A 15,670-nucleotide genomic window follows, 5' to 3' on the forward strand; every position below is an offset into this window, starting at 1 on the left:
TTTTATCTTGTTTTAATGGGTCAAAGTTCAGTTAACTCACTCAGATGAGAATCTATAATTCTGTTGACTGTTCTGGACTACAGTAGCCATCTTGGGACTTTCTATGGAAATATGTACAGATTTTCCGCATGGAGCTGGGAGTAATGGTGACCTAGAAGAAGAAAGTTTAGATTCTAAAGATTTTCTAAGACAAAGTTCAGCTGTTACCTCAGCAAGTTATCACTAAGGGTATTTTAAGTTAGGATGCCTAGAAATTTGCTTATTTAGTCAGATAGATTTCAGTCTCAAATACTTTGATGGCAATGTCTCTTTTGGTTGATTTGTACTAAATACAGAAAAATTTAAGGCAGCATGCAAGGAAGGAGGAAACAGATTTTTCATGTGAACAGAAAATATTGCCAGTTAAGCCTCGTAATAGGAACCAAAGAGGTTACAATTACCATCCTCTTTGAAATACGTGAGTAAATCACCCTCCCAAATTTACAAACGAGATAGGTATTCAAATGGCAGATACTACCCTTTTCTGAAGTCTACATTATCAACATATACATAAAGAAAAAAATTATTTTAAAGAAACTTAAGCTTCAAAGATTGAAATTATAAAGCCAGAAATATCTTGGACCAGCACACTATTTTTTACAGCCTTTAAGGTGTACACATTCATGAAAACAATTTTTTATTGAAATTGCTTTTCTGCTAACACATAGCTTGGACTAGCTCCCTGAAATAAAATTCCTATAATAATAGGAATTTTAGCTAGGGGCAAAGATCACCTACAGGGATAATTTTGAGAGAAAAAAGGAAAGACTACTTATAGTTTTTTTTTTTTTTTAATATTCTGTAGCAGGTCTTGGAATTTGTGTTTGAAGTAATCTTTAAAATATTTCTACCGCCACCATATGATGATAAAGCAATAAGACAACTCATCTGCAAGCCAAGAAATGGACCCTCACCAGGATGAGAATAGCACCTTGATCTTGGACTTCCCAGCTTCCAGAACTGTGAGAAATAAATGTCTGTTGTTTAAGCCAAAAAAAAAAAAAAACTTCTAGTTTATCTTTCCTAAAATTATGGGATAGGCTTCATGACAGTAGGAGGGGGATATGAACACTTATTAAACTAGAACTGGCCTAAGGTTATCTAGCTTCTGCCCTTTAAATGGGCAGATGTTACTGATCATGACTCCTAAATTGGGTTTCAATCGTTCTTCCACCTTCTCCCTAACACAGACAAAGAGCTACTATGAACTACAGGAGAAAATTCCTTAACCCACCTCCATCCTTAACTTGCAAACTGAGTAGCAGAAGCTTTCTATTCCCTTTGAGTGGTACCCATAGCTCACCCAATGCTCACAGCTACTTCTGCCTCCACCATGAGTCACTTGGTTTTCAAGGTTCACAAAGCTATTTCTGCCAGCAATATCTGTTTTTGAAATTATCTAAGTTAAATAAAAAGATAAGTAAAGTTAAACTGAATGTTTAAAAAAAGGCAGATACAGGTGAGTTGCCAAAAATACCGGTGTGAGCAAGATGATCGTAAAAGACTGGGGAAAAATCATAAAAATCTAGGATTCTTCACTTAAATTGCTTTGTAAGTATCTTAATTTTGCTTTATTTTAAATAATTATAAGCTGTAATTACATATTGAAAATCTATTTATGGATGTTGGCAACTTGTCCATGAATTACAGCTTTGTCTATAAAAAGGGGAGAGAATCTATAAAAAGAGGCTGCAGGGGCTGGGGGGTAGGGGAGGGAATAATGTCAAACAAAGGAGAGGGAAGATATTTTTGAATTGACATCCTGGAGGATGAAGAAGGCTTTGATGAATCAGGCAATGGGGCTGAGGGGTATGGACCTTGACAGATGGGATTTTTTTTTTTTGGCGGTACACTGGCCTCTCACTGTTGTGGCCTCTCCTGTTGCGGAGCACAGGCTCCAGACGTGCAGGCTCAGCGGCCATGGCTCACGGGCCTAGTTGCTCCGCGGCATGTGGGATCCTCCCAGACCGGGGCACGAACCCGTGTCCCCTGCATCGGCAGGCAGACTCTCAACCACTGCGCCACCAGGGAAGCCCGACAGATGGGATTTTAATGGAAGTAAATAGGGTTGCCAGATAAAATACAGGACACACCCAGCTACATTTGAATTTCAAGCAACAAATAACTTTTAGTATGAAAAACTTTTAGTATAAATATGTCCCACGAATATTTGTCCTGCATTTTTATGTGCTAAATCTGGCAATCCTAGGAATAAATAGATTTACTTTAAAAAAAAAACCAAAACATTCTGACTTTTGAGAAGAGATCTGTGCCTGCCCTGGCCAGTTGGGAAATGCATCTTCTACCACTGCCAACTTACCGGGCCTGGAGAAGTCTTTCCACTCTGCCTCCTAGGGTTGGGGGTCTGGGATGATGGACTTCGTGGAGACGAATTCTCAGCCTTCCGTTTGGCTGCCATGGCCAATAACCAGTTTTTATTCTCTGGGGAGCTATTCTCTTTGCCTACCACTTCAGAGCCTTCTCCACAAGATCCCAAAGGAAGAGGTAGCGTTCCACAGCCTTCTGAAGCATAAGGACTGGCAGGAGAAGGAGGCTCTGTGACACTCATACTAGTCCCTTCAATCTTGCTTGGTTTGGTAGGACCTAGAGAGTCCTTACCAAGGTCTTCCTGGTTACCAGCAAGGCAGCACAGATCCAAATGAAGCTTTTCAACTGGGTCATCAAGCTCAGTCACACAGTTGCAACTCTTTACACACTTTTGTTTCACATTCTCCAGACAACTTGAGTCTAGCCTCCTCTTTACTCTATTTCTAGACTCAGAGCAAGCCACTGCTTGGGATGATTTCAGGCTCACAGGTATAAGGGCTTTTCTTGGAGACATGATCTTGGTCTCAGAAGCAGGTGGAGTCATGGGTGGTGATAAGGAAGGTGTCCGGGTCATCCAGTTCCTAATGGACATCTTGAAAGATGAGGGTGGCTTGGGAGAGACAGAGGACACGGAGCCTCTTCTGCTGATGGGAGATCGGGTCTTGGCAGGAGGGGTTTTAAGAGAGAATGTGGCAGTATTTGAAGGAAGAGGGAGGTCTCCAGCACAGCTTGGAGCACAAGCTGCTGATGATGGGGAGGAAATGCATGGACTGCTCTTTACTCTGGGGGCTTTGGCAGGAGTACTCTGGCTACTTGTCACTGTTACTGAAAAAGAAAAGAGGGTCACAAAAATCAGAAGTGAAAGCCATAGAATACCCCCAAGTTCTCATCAAGGAAAATTATAGCTAACTTAATCATCCAGGGGTTGATTTCCCAGTGAGCAGATCACATAAGTCATTTGATTCTTACTGGACCCTTTTAGCATTTTCCTTCCCTTTTCCTAACTGCCAGCCCCCCAAACACCCTGCTGTAAAACACATACTTGTAAAAATCTAGAAATTACAGAAAAAATTTAACAGCATCCAAGTGAACCACTTTTAATGTTTTTTCTATACTTGTGCATGTGATATAATACGTCTCTTTTTTCTACACAAAAATGGGACCATGATGTACCAAATATTTAGTAACCTGCTTCATAACATATCATGAACATTTCCCACATTAATACAGATTTATATCACTTTTAACAGCTACAAAGTATCCTAAGGTAACAGTAAGACATTAGGATTGTTAATGATATTTTGTTTTCATAAGTAAAGTTGCCATTAGCATTCCTGTGTATACTTCTGAGCACAGGGCAGAGAAGCACCGCACACTAAGGAGCATACAGGTCTACAATCTGACACAATCACTATGTGACTTGGTACAACCGTTCACCTCTGCCTCGGTTTCCACATCTATTAAATGGAGATAGTTTTTAATCTCCATAAGAAGTAATTCCATAAATTACTTGTTATCAGGCCTCATGTGGCTTTCCACCTTAATTTACAATTTATGATTTTCCACAAGCCAAAGAATGTCAAAGAACATTTCAGAAACTCAATGCACGCTCTCTGTAAAGCAAATCAAATAGTGGATAGAACTCTTCTCTATGTGTCCTGTCCCTTGTTTACAGGCAATGACAAATACTTCAGGCAAATTCTTATAAACTGGGACTTCCCTGGTGGCACAGTGGTTAAGAATCCGCCTGCCAATGCAGGGGACACGGGTTCAAGCCCTGGTCCGGGAAGATCCCACATTCTGTGGAGCAACTAAGCCCTTACACCACAACTACTGAGCCTGAGCTCTAGTGCCTGCGAGTCACAACTACTGAGCCCACGTGCCACAACTACTGAGCCTGCACTCTAGAGTCTGTGAGCCACAACTACTGAGCCCGCATGCCACAACTACTGAAGCCCTTGCGCCTAGAGCCAGTGCTCTGCAAAGAAGAACAGCCCCCACTCGCCGCAACTAGAGAAAGCCTGGGCGCAGCAACGAAGACCCAACACAGCCAAAAATAAATTAAAAAGAAAGTTATAAAAAAAAAGACTACAGCAAGCACTTGAGATAGAACAGGTAAGGTTTCCTTCTCTTTAAGATAATCATTTTTGTCACTTAGTAATACTTGACCAGAGGTTCTCAATCTGGCTGCATAGCGGACTTAATGTGGAGCTTTATAATAATACAGGTACTTGGCCCCTACCCCAGGCCTACTGAACAATTTCTGGAGACAAACTTTTAAAAAGTTCCACAAGTGGCTATGATGCACAGACAAGGCAGAGAACCATTTGCCCTGACGGTGCTATGAAATCTCTGGCTGAAACAGTGAAAGAATAGTAAACAACAGAGCAGGTGCTGACTGCGAAAAGTAGGACAAGGTAAAAGGGGCCGTGCCTTGGGATTTAAAGCCTTCTAGTTACTAGGTTAAAAGGGCCAGAAGAGAAGACAGGCAGTCCAGGACAGCAGTGAAGGATTGGGGTGGCAATTAGAGGCTTGGGAAAACATAGGAACATAATTTTCAAAACGGCAGTGTGATTAGCAGCAGCCAATCCATTGCTGCAAGTTGGCTTACAGGGCCGAATGGCCAGTGCACCAGCCTTTGGCCCTTGCGTCAGGTTGCTGCTCTGTAGTGCTCTTCAGAGTTAACTCTAGCATCACCCAGAGACAGAGAAATCTAGGTCTAGCTCCTGGTCCAGGCTTAGTTTGAACTTCGCTTTGCTGTGCTGGGTTAAAGGAGGCAGTACTGCAAGGTGCTTCCAAGCATGAGCTTTAGAATCAGATTGCAAGGGTCTGAACTCTGATTCTACTATAACTTCACAGCTGTGTGATCTTAGGCAAGCCTACGTTCCTTGAGTTTCAGTTTCGGTTGTTTGGGGAATTAAACGAGATAATCCAACTAGGTCCTTAGAACAACTGTATTAATATTCAATAATGGCTAAATGTTATTAGTATGGTACAAATTTGGTCAACGTATGTAACTTTTTTGTGACTTGACCTCCAAAACTAAGAATAATTAATGACACACTAAAAACACCTAGTTAGGGACTTCCCTGGTGGTCTAGTGATTAAGATTTCGCTTTCCATCGCGGGGGGTACAGGTTCGATCCCTGTTCGGGGAGCTAAGATCCCACATGCCTTGTGGCCAAAAAACCAAAAAACATAAAACAGAAGCAAAACTGTGACAAATTCAATAAAGACTTTAAAAATGGTCCACATCAAAAAAATCTTAAAAAAACAAAAACACCTAGTTAAAAGAAACATAATTTTCATCAAAAATGTTAAAATGTTTATAGTCATTAACACAGAAATTCCACCTCTGGGAATCTATTTTAATGGGAGATGGGGACCCTAAATTCAGAAAAAAATTTTTTCCCACAAAACACTGGAAATAAAATGTCCAACTACAATAGAATAGCTAGGTAAACTATGGAACATTTACCCAGGGGATGATTCAAAATGTTTTGCTAAAAAGGTAACACGGAAAGTGCTTAGAATATCATGTTCAGTGAAAAAAATCCTCAAGAAACCCAAATATATCTGTAGTTTAACTATGACTGTTAACAAGAAAATCTCTATGGATAAGGGAGTAAAATCTCAAAAAATAACTCTAAATGTTAACTGAAATTTTGTATGAGTGGTGGCAATGCTGATGGCTTTTTCCTCATATAATTCATTTTTGTTTTTCAAAATTAGGGAGCAAAAAATACATATAAAGACAAGGCAGCAGAGGGACTTCCCTGGTGGCGCAGTGGTTAAGAATCCACCTGCCAAGGCAGGGTACACAGGTTCGAGCCCTGGTCCAGGAAGATACCGCGGAGCAACTAAGCCCGTGCGCCACAACTACTGAGCCTGCGCTCTAGAGCCTGTGAGCCACAACTACTGAGCCTGCATGCTCCAACTACTGAAGCCCGGGTGCCTAGAGCCCGTGAGCCTAGAGCTCGTGCTCCGTAACAAGAGAAGCCACCGCAATGAGAAGCCCACGCACCGCAACGAAGAGTAGCCCCAGCTCACCGCAACTAGAGAAAGCCCGCGCGCAGCAACAAAGACCCAACACAGCCAAAAATAAATAAAACATTAAATTACTGAAAAAAATTAAAAACAAACAAACAAACCATATGACTGGTTAAAACCAACTTTCCACCTACAGTGTACCTGTACCTGTGCAGCAGATGCACAACCATGCTGACTGCTCACTTTCAATGAGTGAGTGCCAGCCTTAGGTTGACTCTTATGCCCAACATCATATTTCCCTGGTCCATTTACTCTTCTATTCTCTATATGACTATTCCAGACTTTCTCTTCTCTCCTCAAATCTCTATCACTTCCACCCCTCATCCTTATTCTCAGTTGATGATCCTCATTCCTATCTAAGAAAATAGAAGCTGTCAGAACAGTTGGAAACTTCCACAAGTTCTGACCATCCCATTTATCCACCTACCTTCACTGTGCCTATATTTCTGCCTTCTGGTTACTATGGATGAACTATCTACACCCCTGACAAAGGACTACTCTTCAACATGTATATTAGATATCATCCCCTCACTCGAGGACACTGGTCCAGCAAACTTCCCTGCATCGATTTTCCCCTTCACTATAGGATCCTTTCAATCACATACAAAATGCTATATTCTCATTAAAAACAAAACAAGGGGCTTCCCTGGTGGCGCAGTGGTTGAGAGTCCACCTGCCCATGCAGGGGACATGGGTTCGTGTCTCGGTCCGGGAAGATACCACATGCCACAGAGCGGCTGGGCCCGTGAGCCATGGCTGCTGAGCCTGCGCGTCCGGAGCCTGTGCTCCGCAACGGGAGAGGCCACAACAGTGAGAGGCCCGCGTACCACAAAAACCAAAACAAAACAAAACCAAAACAAACTTCAACACAGCTTCCTCCTTCAGCTACCACTTCATCTCTCTTCTTTCCTTTCTAGGAAGACTTCTTGAAAGAGCCTTCTCTTCTCCCATCCTCCTGAACAACACTAATCAGGCCACCAACACACCACCAAAAACTGCTCTCACTAAGGTTGCCTGCACTGCCAAACCTAAAGGTCAGTTTTTAGCCTTCATCTTACATTGCATGCCAAAAACATCTGATCTTTCTTAGTTTACAAAATACTCTTGGTTTTTCTCTTACTTCTCAGGTTGTACCTGCTCCTTCACCTCTCCAATTTCTAAATATTAGGATGTTCCAAGGCTCAGACCCCAGACCTATTCTCTTTTCCATCTATAGCTACCTTTTACCAATATGATGATGAATCCGAAATTTACAACTCCAGCCCTAAATTGCAGAATTAAACATCTAACTGCCTCTCTGACAACCCCACTTAGATGTCTAACAATATCAAACAACATATCCAGCTGTTCCCTCCCCCAAACCTGTTCCTCCTGCAGTGATTCCTATATAGGTTAACGGCAACTCCACCCTTCTAGCTTCTCAAGCCATAAATTCTGAAGTTATCCTTGATAACTCTCCCTTACGTCCCACAGCACATTCTATTGGCTCCATCATATCCAGATTTTGAAGACTTTTTGTCCCACCGTTTGCTACCTCTTTGGTCTAAGTCAGCATCATTGCTTCCTGTGTTATTTCAATGAGTTTTTAAATTAGCTTGCAGCTTTTACCCTGATCCCCTTACAATTTGTTTTCAACACAGAAGTTAGAATTATCAAATTAAGAAAAGGCAGATCATACCCTTCTCTATTCAAAACCCTCCAACAGCTTTCTGTCTGTCAGAATAAAAGCCAAAATCATACAAGAACCTTATTTTCCACTACTATTCCCCTCTTCTCTTTTGCCCGCTTTAGCCACAGGGACTACAGCTACATTAGCCTCTTTGAGGAACACAAAATATGCCAGGCCTGCTCCTGCTTCAGGGCCTTTGCATTTGCTGTTTTGTCTGCCTAGAACATTCTCTAAAATATCCATATGGCTTACTACTTCATTACTTCAATTTTTTTACTCAGATACCATCTTTTCATTGAGGTCTCCCTGGGTACCTAATTTAAAATTTTAACAGCATGCTTTGCTATTCTCTCATTCCTTCTTTCCTTTTTCCCTAACCACGTATTGTTATCTGACAAATTTTACTTCTTTAACTTGTTTGCCTACTCTCACACTAATATGTAAGCTTCATTTACATCTTTGGGATTTTGAATCTTTTGTTTATTGTAGAATCCCCAGGAACTTAGAACAGTGCCTAGAACATAGTAGATGTTCAACAAATACTTAAAAAATAAATCTACTGGTGTATTCCATTGCCTTGTGTAGATGATAAACATAGTAGTGTTCAGAAAACATATATTAAAAAGAATGTCAATGAGACGGTGCTTTCCTCTGAAAACATACCAAAATAAGATCAAATCTAGCTCACCATCTGTACTACAGAACTAAATCAATCAAACCATTAAAAAACTTAGAAAAATGCACGGGATCCTTACCTAGGTCGGCTCTCGCCTCTCTCTTCTTCTGAGAGGCCCAGCCCACTATGGAGAGTTTATCTCCTCCTGATTTCTCTTCTAAGTCTCTATTCAAGCGCCAGACTTTCAGTGTATTGTCATCAGAGCAGGTAGCAATCTACAGAGAACCAGGAAGGGAGTTAATAAGTTTCAATCAAAGATTCACAACAAAGTAAAAAACAGGTATGTCTTAAGGGCTGATGATTAGAGAATTATTCTGCCTGATGTAACAGGATATAGAAAATGTTATCTGAAAGGTCAGATACTTTCATTCCTTGCTTTCAGGAATCATTCCAGATTTCCAAAGAAGTGAATCCTTTAGTTTCTTCTTTATATACATTCTGCTGGTATGACTTTTGTGACCAGTCATTTCTTAGCTACCTAAAGCTCTACTATAAAACCAGGTTCATTTCATTTTATTCTCAAGAAGTTGGGCAAGTCATTATCTTTATCACCTTCTGTGTAACTACAAAACATGTAATTAAATTAAGATGTCATTTTTACTCTTTCTCTTAAAAGATCAGTCAGTGTATGTCACTGACATTTAATTTGTATGACTTTCCTCTGACTTCCTCAAGTTCTGGCTTATTGTTAAAGTAATGGGATTATTCCCAAGATCTGATTTAGTCCATGACTCTAGTATGCTGTGGCAAGTAGTATGAAACCTTTCCCTAAGATTCTTTTTCAGATAGGTAAAGGAGCAATCTGGGAAAACGACACGTTCACTAGACTGAAAAAAGTTAAAAATAACTTTTGCCCCTTTAAAAATATCTAACCATTCCTGATCTTGGTCCCAAGCCTTTTATGGCAGAGAAAGTCCAGCTTGAAGAGCTTGTGGCAAATGGCCACTGGTACCAGAGCTATTCCCCAGCATTTGTTTATATAATTTCTCTATTTCAGTAACTAAAGAGAGAGGAAAAAAAAGAACACACGTTCTCTTAAGTCTTGGTCCCCAAGAGGCTGGCAGCTTTTTCCTTTCCTCACTGGGAGGCCAAAAGAAGACACACATATTTAACTGCTCAAAAGAAATGCCTGGAATCCCCAGTTATTCTATAGTCTATAAACAAGTTATTATTTACAGAGCAACCACTAAATCTGAATGTCTGAAAATTTATGTTCTTTATCTTATTTAATTCTCACAATATAAAAAGGCTTGTACTCAAATAACCTCATCTACAAAATGGGAATAAAGTTATTTGCCCAAGGTCACCACAATTAAGTGGCAGAGCTAGAATTTAAATCCAAGTTTTTTCAATTTCAAAGTGTAAATCTTTTTTTTTTTTTTTAAAGCGGTATTTTTATCTTCCTAATTCTAGGCTCGGGACAAAATTATTTTAAAGAACCTTTTAAAAAGGTGGTCGTTAAATTGGTATGAGTAAACAGCCCTGCTACTTCCTTTGAGTCTTTTCTGTGCAAAGAGATAAGGGCAATATATGATGGATGGAAAAAGATGATAATTAACTGAATAATAAAAAAAAATCATCTCAGTAAGTTCTATGAAGATATAAAATTCCACATTAAAAGCAGACGTTTCACTGGAAATCACAGGGAATCTTAGAGGGAAAATGCCATAGGGGTGTAATTTTTGGTGATTAAAGCAATGATTTCAAAAAATGTCTATCATGAAGCTCATCACAGAAATGGTTATATAGGGATATAGAAATAAAAGGAAATCCACAGTAGTACTGGAAAGCTAGCAGGGATGCCATGAGTAGATCAGACCATGAGAAGATTCTGGAAGATAAAAAAACAGATGGGAATAATAGGCAACAAACCTTCAAAACATAATAGATAAAAAGGAGCTCTCCACAGAAGGGACATTTCCTGCAAACCCAAAATAACCCAAAGACCAAAGGTAGGCCCTGGAGAAGTGAGTGGAACTCGGGCCACTATTATATGAAATCCCTAGATGTATGTGGAGTTTGTTTATGTTTCTGGGATTTCTACCTTTCAGGGTTTTTACTTGTTTTTAGTATCACTATTAAAAAAATTTTTACGTAAGTATATTTTCTTCTTTTCAAAGTGTCTAAAATACTTTGGAGCTACTTCTTCTCTAGTTTAGTCACAGACAGCCTAACACGTTAAGACTTCACAGTAAGCATTTTTCAGGCATGTGAGAACCCAAACTGGACTGTGAAGAACAGTCAAGGTGTTACCTTTAATACACTACATTGATAATATGTAGAAAGTCAGAAACACTAGTTTTCACCTTAGATTTTCTTTTTACCTTCGATTTTAAAATGAAATTTTATTAATGTTAAAAACTTAAATCCTATGTTTAGGAAAGGAATGACTCTAGGGAACTAAGAAATCCACTTATTCTTTAGTGCATAATACAGTTTATCTATTGGTATAAAAAATAGAATATGTGTGATTAATGATGATACAGATTCTGGATGGCCTCTAGATCTTTTAAATGTCTATATAAACATAAAAGTCTGTATTAACTCTCAAGCTGACCTTGGAAAAACCTACAAACCTGTGATCTACTTTTTAAACCAACCACAGATTCACCTACAAACCTTTGTGAAGTCTGATGGACACCAGCACACAGATGTGACCTCTTGAGAATGACCCAGGAGCACAGTAGGAGGATGCCAGGGTATGGAGACCTATCACAACATCAAAAAGAAAAAAACAAGTCAGCAGAGCAGTGGTAGGTCTCTCAGACAGAGGCTTCGAATTTCTCCATATCTGTACCTTAGAGAGCTTTAGGGTTGTTACCAAAAGCCCCTAGACATGCCTACTTATAGCTCAGAAAAAGTCCCAATGGGCAATGAAAGTATTTCTGTCATTAATCTGAGAAAACAGAATGAAAATAGCCAAAATAAGTAAACAATATGAGCTTACATACCAGGACAGGTCTTATTTCAAATCAGGACCACTTAGCTATACGTATTTTGACTAAAATTCAAGACTGAAAGGGTAAGGTTCAGCAACTAGGTAGTACACTTCAAGTGGAGCCTAGACAACTTTAGATCTTCTCTAGTCAGCTACTTCCAGGAACGCTGCACTTACTAAGTCCTGAAGGTACCTGAGACATGCTAGCAGATCTCTTGGGACAAGAGGACAGTCTTTCTTCCAAAAGAAGACTCACTGACTTTTAAGAAAGCCCAGTTATACTCCTTCATTTTGAAGGGGTATAAGCTATATTCTACATGGCACTTTTTATCCATTTTGGAAAAAAAATTCCTCTAAAATTTTATTTAAATTCATTTGCTTAAAGAAATCTTGAATTTTCAAGTTAAGTATTGCCACATCTCAATACATTTTAATGTATAAAGAAGGGTCACATTGTGCAGTACTACACATGTGACTAAGAATATTTTCACGCTCATTCGATGCCATTAGTGATGTGCATTTGACAGCTGACTCATTCAAGAGCTGTCAATCCCTATCAGAGGCCATGGGCATTAATCAGCACAACATGGAGTACAAACTCACACAGCTATTATTAGCATGTGTTTGAAAAAGAGAAATTATTCTCTTTTCATTTTCCTGAAGATCTGAATCATTGCTCATTTGTATGAAGAAAGTGGAGGCATTCTGGGAAGAATATTTGTGAGAATTACTAAGTAAGCTTAATGGACTCCTCAGACTGTAGTTAAAGGGATTCGACACACTGATTCATAAGGTTACCCAACTCAATTATTACTACTCCTCTCTTGGGTTAAATGGCACATATGTAATGATTCAAAAAGCCGAAGAAGACAAAGAGCAGAATCTAATTTGCCTTGCTGGGCTTTTTCTTGAGATCTAAAAGGACCTCACTTGCTGCCTACTCCTACAATGCCACAGAGAACAAGAGCTCATTCTTTCACAAGGTAGCATATTTTAGAAAAGACTTTCAAGATAGTCTCTATCTCAAGTCACAGAAGTTCTTTATGGCCCCAGCCCATAAAGTTTCTCTACCCAAGGCCCAAGGAGTACTGCAAGCAGCAAGTTAAAAGGAAGAGGAAATCCTCATGTCCTCCTGACCCTCCCTGGTAACAACACATTATTTTACTCCATTGGTTTACTTGCCTGTTGCTTCTAGCTCTTTATTTCATGATCCTGCCCCTTCCTCATTTTCCTAGGCATTAAAATACCTAGGAAAACCTGACTGTCTATACCAAAGATTAAAATTAATGTCAAGAAAAAACAAATATCCACCAATAGAATGTATGTACATTTCTGCATTTATCTATAGGATTTAAAAGAAAAAAAACACAAAGGGTAGACCTGTTAGAAAAACTTTTTACAATTTGATAATAAGGCAGGAATAATAATAGTAACAAAAGTCAGCATTTATTGAAATGATTACCATGAGCCAGGTACTTTACACAGCATTAAAAGTGAGGGGAAGGTTCCTCAAACAGTTAAACACAGAATTAATTACCACATGACCCAGCAATTCTACTCTTAGGTATACACTCCTAGGAGAACTGAAGACATGTTCAAACAAAAATCTGTACATGAATGTTCATAGTAGCTTTGTTCATAAAGCCAAAAAGTGGAATAATTTAAATCTCCATCAACTGATGAATAAATAAGTAAAGCAAGGTCTATACATACAATGGAATATTCAGTCGTAAAGAGGAATGAAGTACTGATACATGCAACAACATGGATAAACCTTGAAACATTAAGTGAAAGCAAAGCCAGGCATAAAAGATCATTTATAGGAAATGTTCAGAATAGTCAAATCCCTAGAGACAGAACATAGGTTAGTAGTTGCCAGAAGCTGAAAGTGACTCTTAAAGGGTATGGGGTGATGAAAATATTTGGGAATGAGACAGTGGGGATGGTTGCACAATACTGTGCTTATGTGAAAAAAAAAATCACTGAATTGTACACTTTAAGGTGACTACAATGGTGAATTTTACATTATACAAATTCTATCTCAACAAAAAAAAATGGAGGGAAGGGCATGTTGTGGGCTGGAATGAGAACTGATGTCCAACAAGTTTTTATGAACGTTAGTAACAAGTGCTTTCACAGTTGAGGACTATCCTAGTATGGTAAACTATACTTGGTGACTACTTCAAAGAAGATTAATTTCTTCTAATGAAACTCAGGTGACTTTTAAATCCTTCATTTTTATTCAAATAAGTTTTTATTTATTGTCACTTCATTATTATAAAAATATTATCACAATGATAATTTCATTTTTTAAAAACCTCCCTCTACTTTCAAACAAGAAGAGGTGACTATTAAATCCAAGAGACACTTAAACATCTATGCATTCTGAGAATGGTCAAAACACAGAAAATTGTCCTCTCTTACAAATTTTAGTTGTTATAAAGACTAACTCAAGGCATGAGAAATTCCGAAGTTAAAACTCCCAGAACTATGAAGTAACTGGCTCTAACCTACAGACTTCATAAAACGTTTTGTATACTTGAACATGAAAAAAAGATCAGCACTTTTCCTCAAAAAACCTCCTTACTCTGCCCAGTTAGAAACCAAAACTAATCTTCATTTTTGCCAAGAGATCATTTACACTTCCTAAAGTGTCAGGCTCAATGTTTCGCCAATCAGTGGTAGAATGATGGTGCCAAATCAGTTTATTTATAACCACTTCAATACTATTCAGTGGCTCTATCAGAAATGAACCAGGGAAGGGGAGGTGGGTAGGGGTGAGAGGAGGACAGGGGGTAGGAAATTAAAAAAGAAAAATAACATAATATTAAATCTTTTAATTCTTAAGTCTTAGGCCTCAGTGTCAGGAAGTCTAATTATGTTACATCTCCTCTTTGCTGGCCAGTGGTGAGGATTAAAAGGCCATTCTCTTCTGTCTTGAGATCTAAAATTCCCTTCTTTCACCCTGTTTTCTTGGGCCCATGGGCTTTTTTGGCATAGGAGAATCCTAACACCTGAGAGAATTCTGACCTAACAGCCTGAATACTCAGCTTGTGTGCAATTTTTTTTAAACTACACCCCTCCCACTTTTCCTTATCATGGAAAAGAGAAACTGAGCCACCTCACTAGGCACATTCAATTTTAGGAGCAGTAAGTTTGCCAGGATCTCAAATATCAGAACCTGCACACTGAGGGACAGGCAGGAGAACATCATGTTTGAACCACATCATTCAGCACCGACATGTGACCCAGCCTAGAATTCAGAAAGGGTCACCCATGTGTGTGATACCTACTGATTGAATGCCTGAAATGGGTTACTAATGAACCACCAAGTATCTTTACTTCATGTCTTTAAAGAGAGGAAGCAACCCTCAACCCTGATTTCCTGAAACCAAGAAGGAAAAAAAAAAAGCAAGCATTTGTACTAGAGCTAGGGAGGAACTTTAAGGCTTGGCAATAAAAAGAAAAAAACAAAACACAGAAAACAAATAAATTGAAGAATTGGCAATAAAACTATACATATACACATACATAATATATAATTATATATATATATATAATTAAGAAGCTGATTTTAAATGATTTAAAAAAATGATCAGTGCCTGAAGTTTTTTTTTTTTGCATAATCCTTTATTATACTTTTTGGTATGTCTGAAATTTTGTTTTTAAGAAAAAACTTAAAAAGATACAGACCTTGGTAGGAATAAAATCCTCTAACTAAGTTGGGAACCATAGTAGAGAAGGGAAATGTAGGTAAAACAGTGAGGGAAGGGGAAAGGGAAAACCAAAAGACAATAAATACACAGCATAAGACCAGATTATGAGACAGAAACATTAGTGCTAGTCACATAAAGTTTAAAGCTCAAGTCAGAAGAATTTTATAGACAGGAAGCTACGCAAAAACTCTTACCATAAGAGGGAGTTCTCAACTGTACATTTTATAAGCAAATTTTTCATTTTAAAAATACAA

At 38.8% G+C, this 15,670-nt stretch overlaps 1 protein-coding gene across 1 annotated transcript in view; it reads right to left on the bottom strand.

The window, feature by feature from the left end:
- The window catches only part of DTL (denticleless E3 ubiquitin protein ligase homolog), a 38,534-nt gene that overhangs the window by 474 nt on the left and 22,390 nt on the right, over nucleotides 1-15,670 (bottom strand). Inside the window, exons 12-15 of the mRNA XM_060009996.1 lie at nucleotides 11,382-11,471; nucleotides 8,842-8,977; nucleotides 2,360-3,192; nucleotides 41-151 (exon numbers count right to left, since the gene is read on the bottom strand). Of these exons, the coding sequence (XP_059865979.1) occupies nucleotides 53-151; nucleotides 2,360-3,192; nucleotides 8,842-8,977; nucleotides 11,382-11,471 (1,158 nt within the window). The 3' untranslated portion in view covers nucleotides 41-52. The remainder of the gene's footprint in view (nucleotides 1-40; nucleotides 152-2,359; nucleotides 3,193-8,841; nucleotides 8,978-11,381; nucleotides 11,472-15,670) is intronic.

The sequence above is a fragment of the Delphinus delphis genome, chromosome 1 (genome assembly GCF_949987515.2).
Source record: "Delphinus delphis chromosome 1, mDelDel1.2, whole genome shotgun sequence".
Classification (NCBI taxonomy): domain Eukaryota; kingdom Metazoa; phylum Chordata; class Mammalia; order Artiodactyla; family Delphinidae; genus Delphinus; species Delphinus delphis.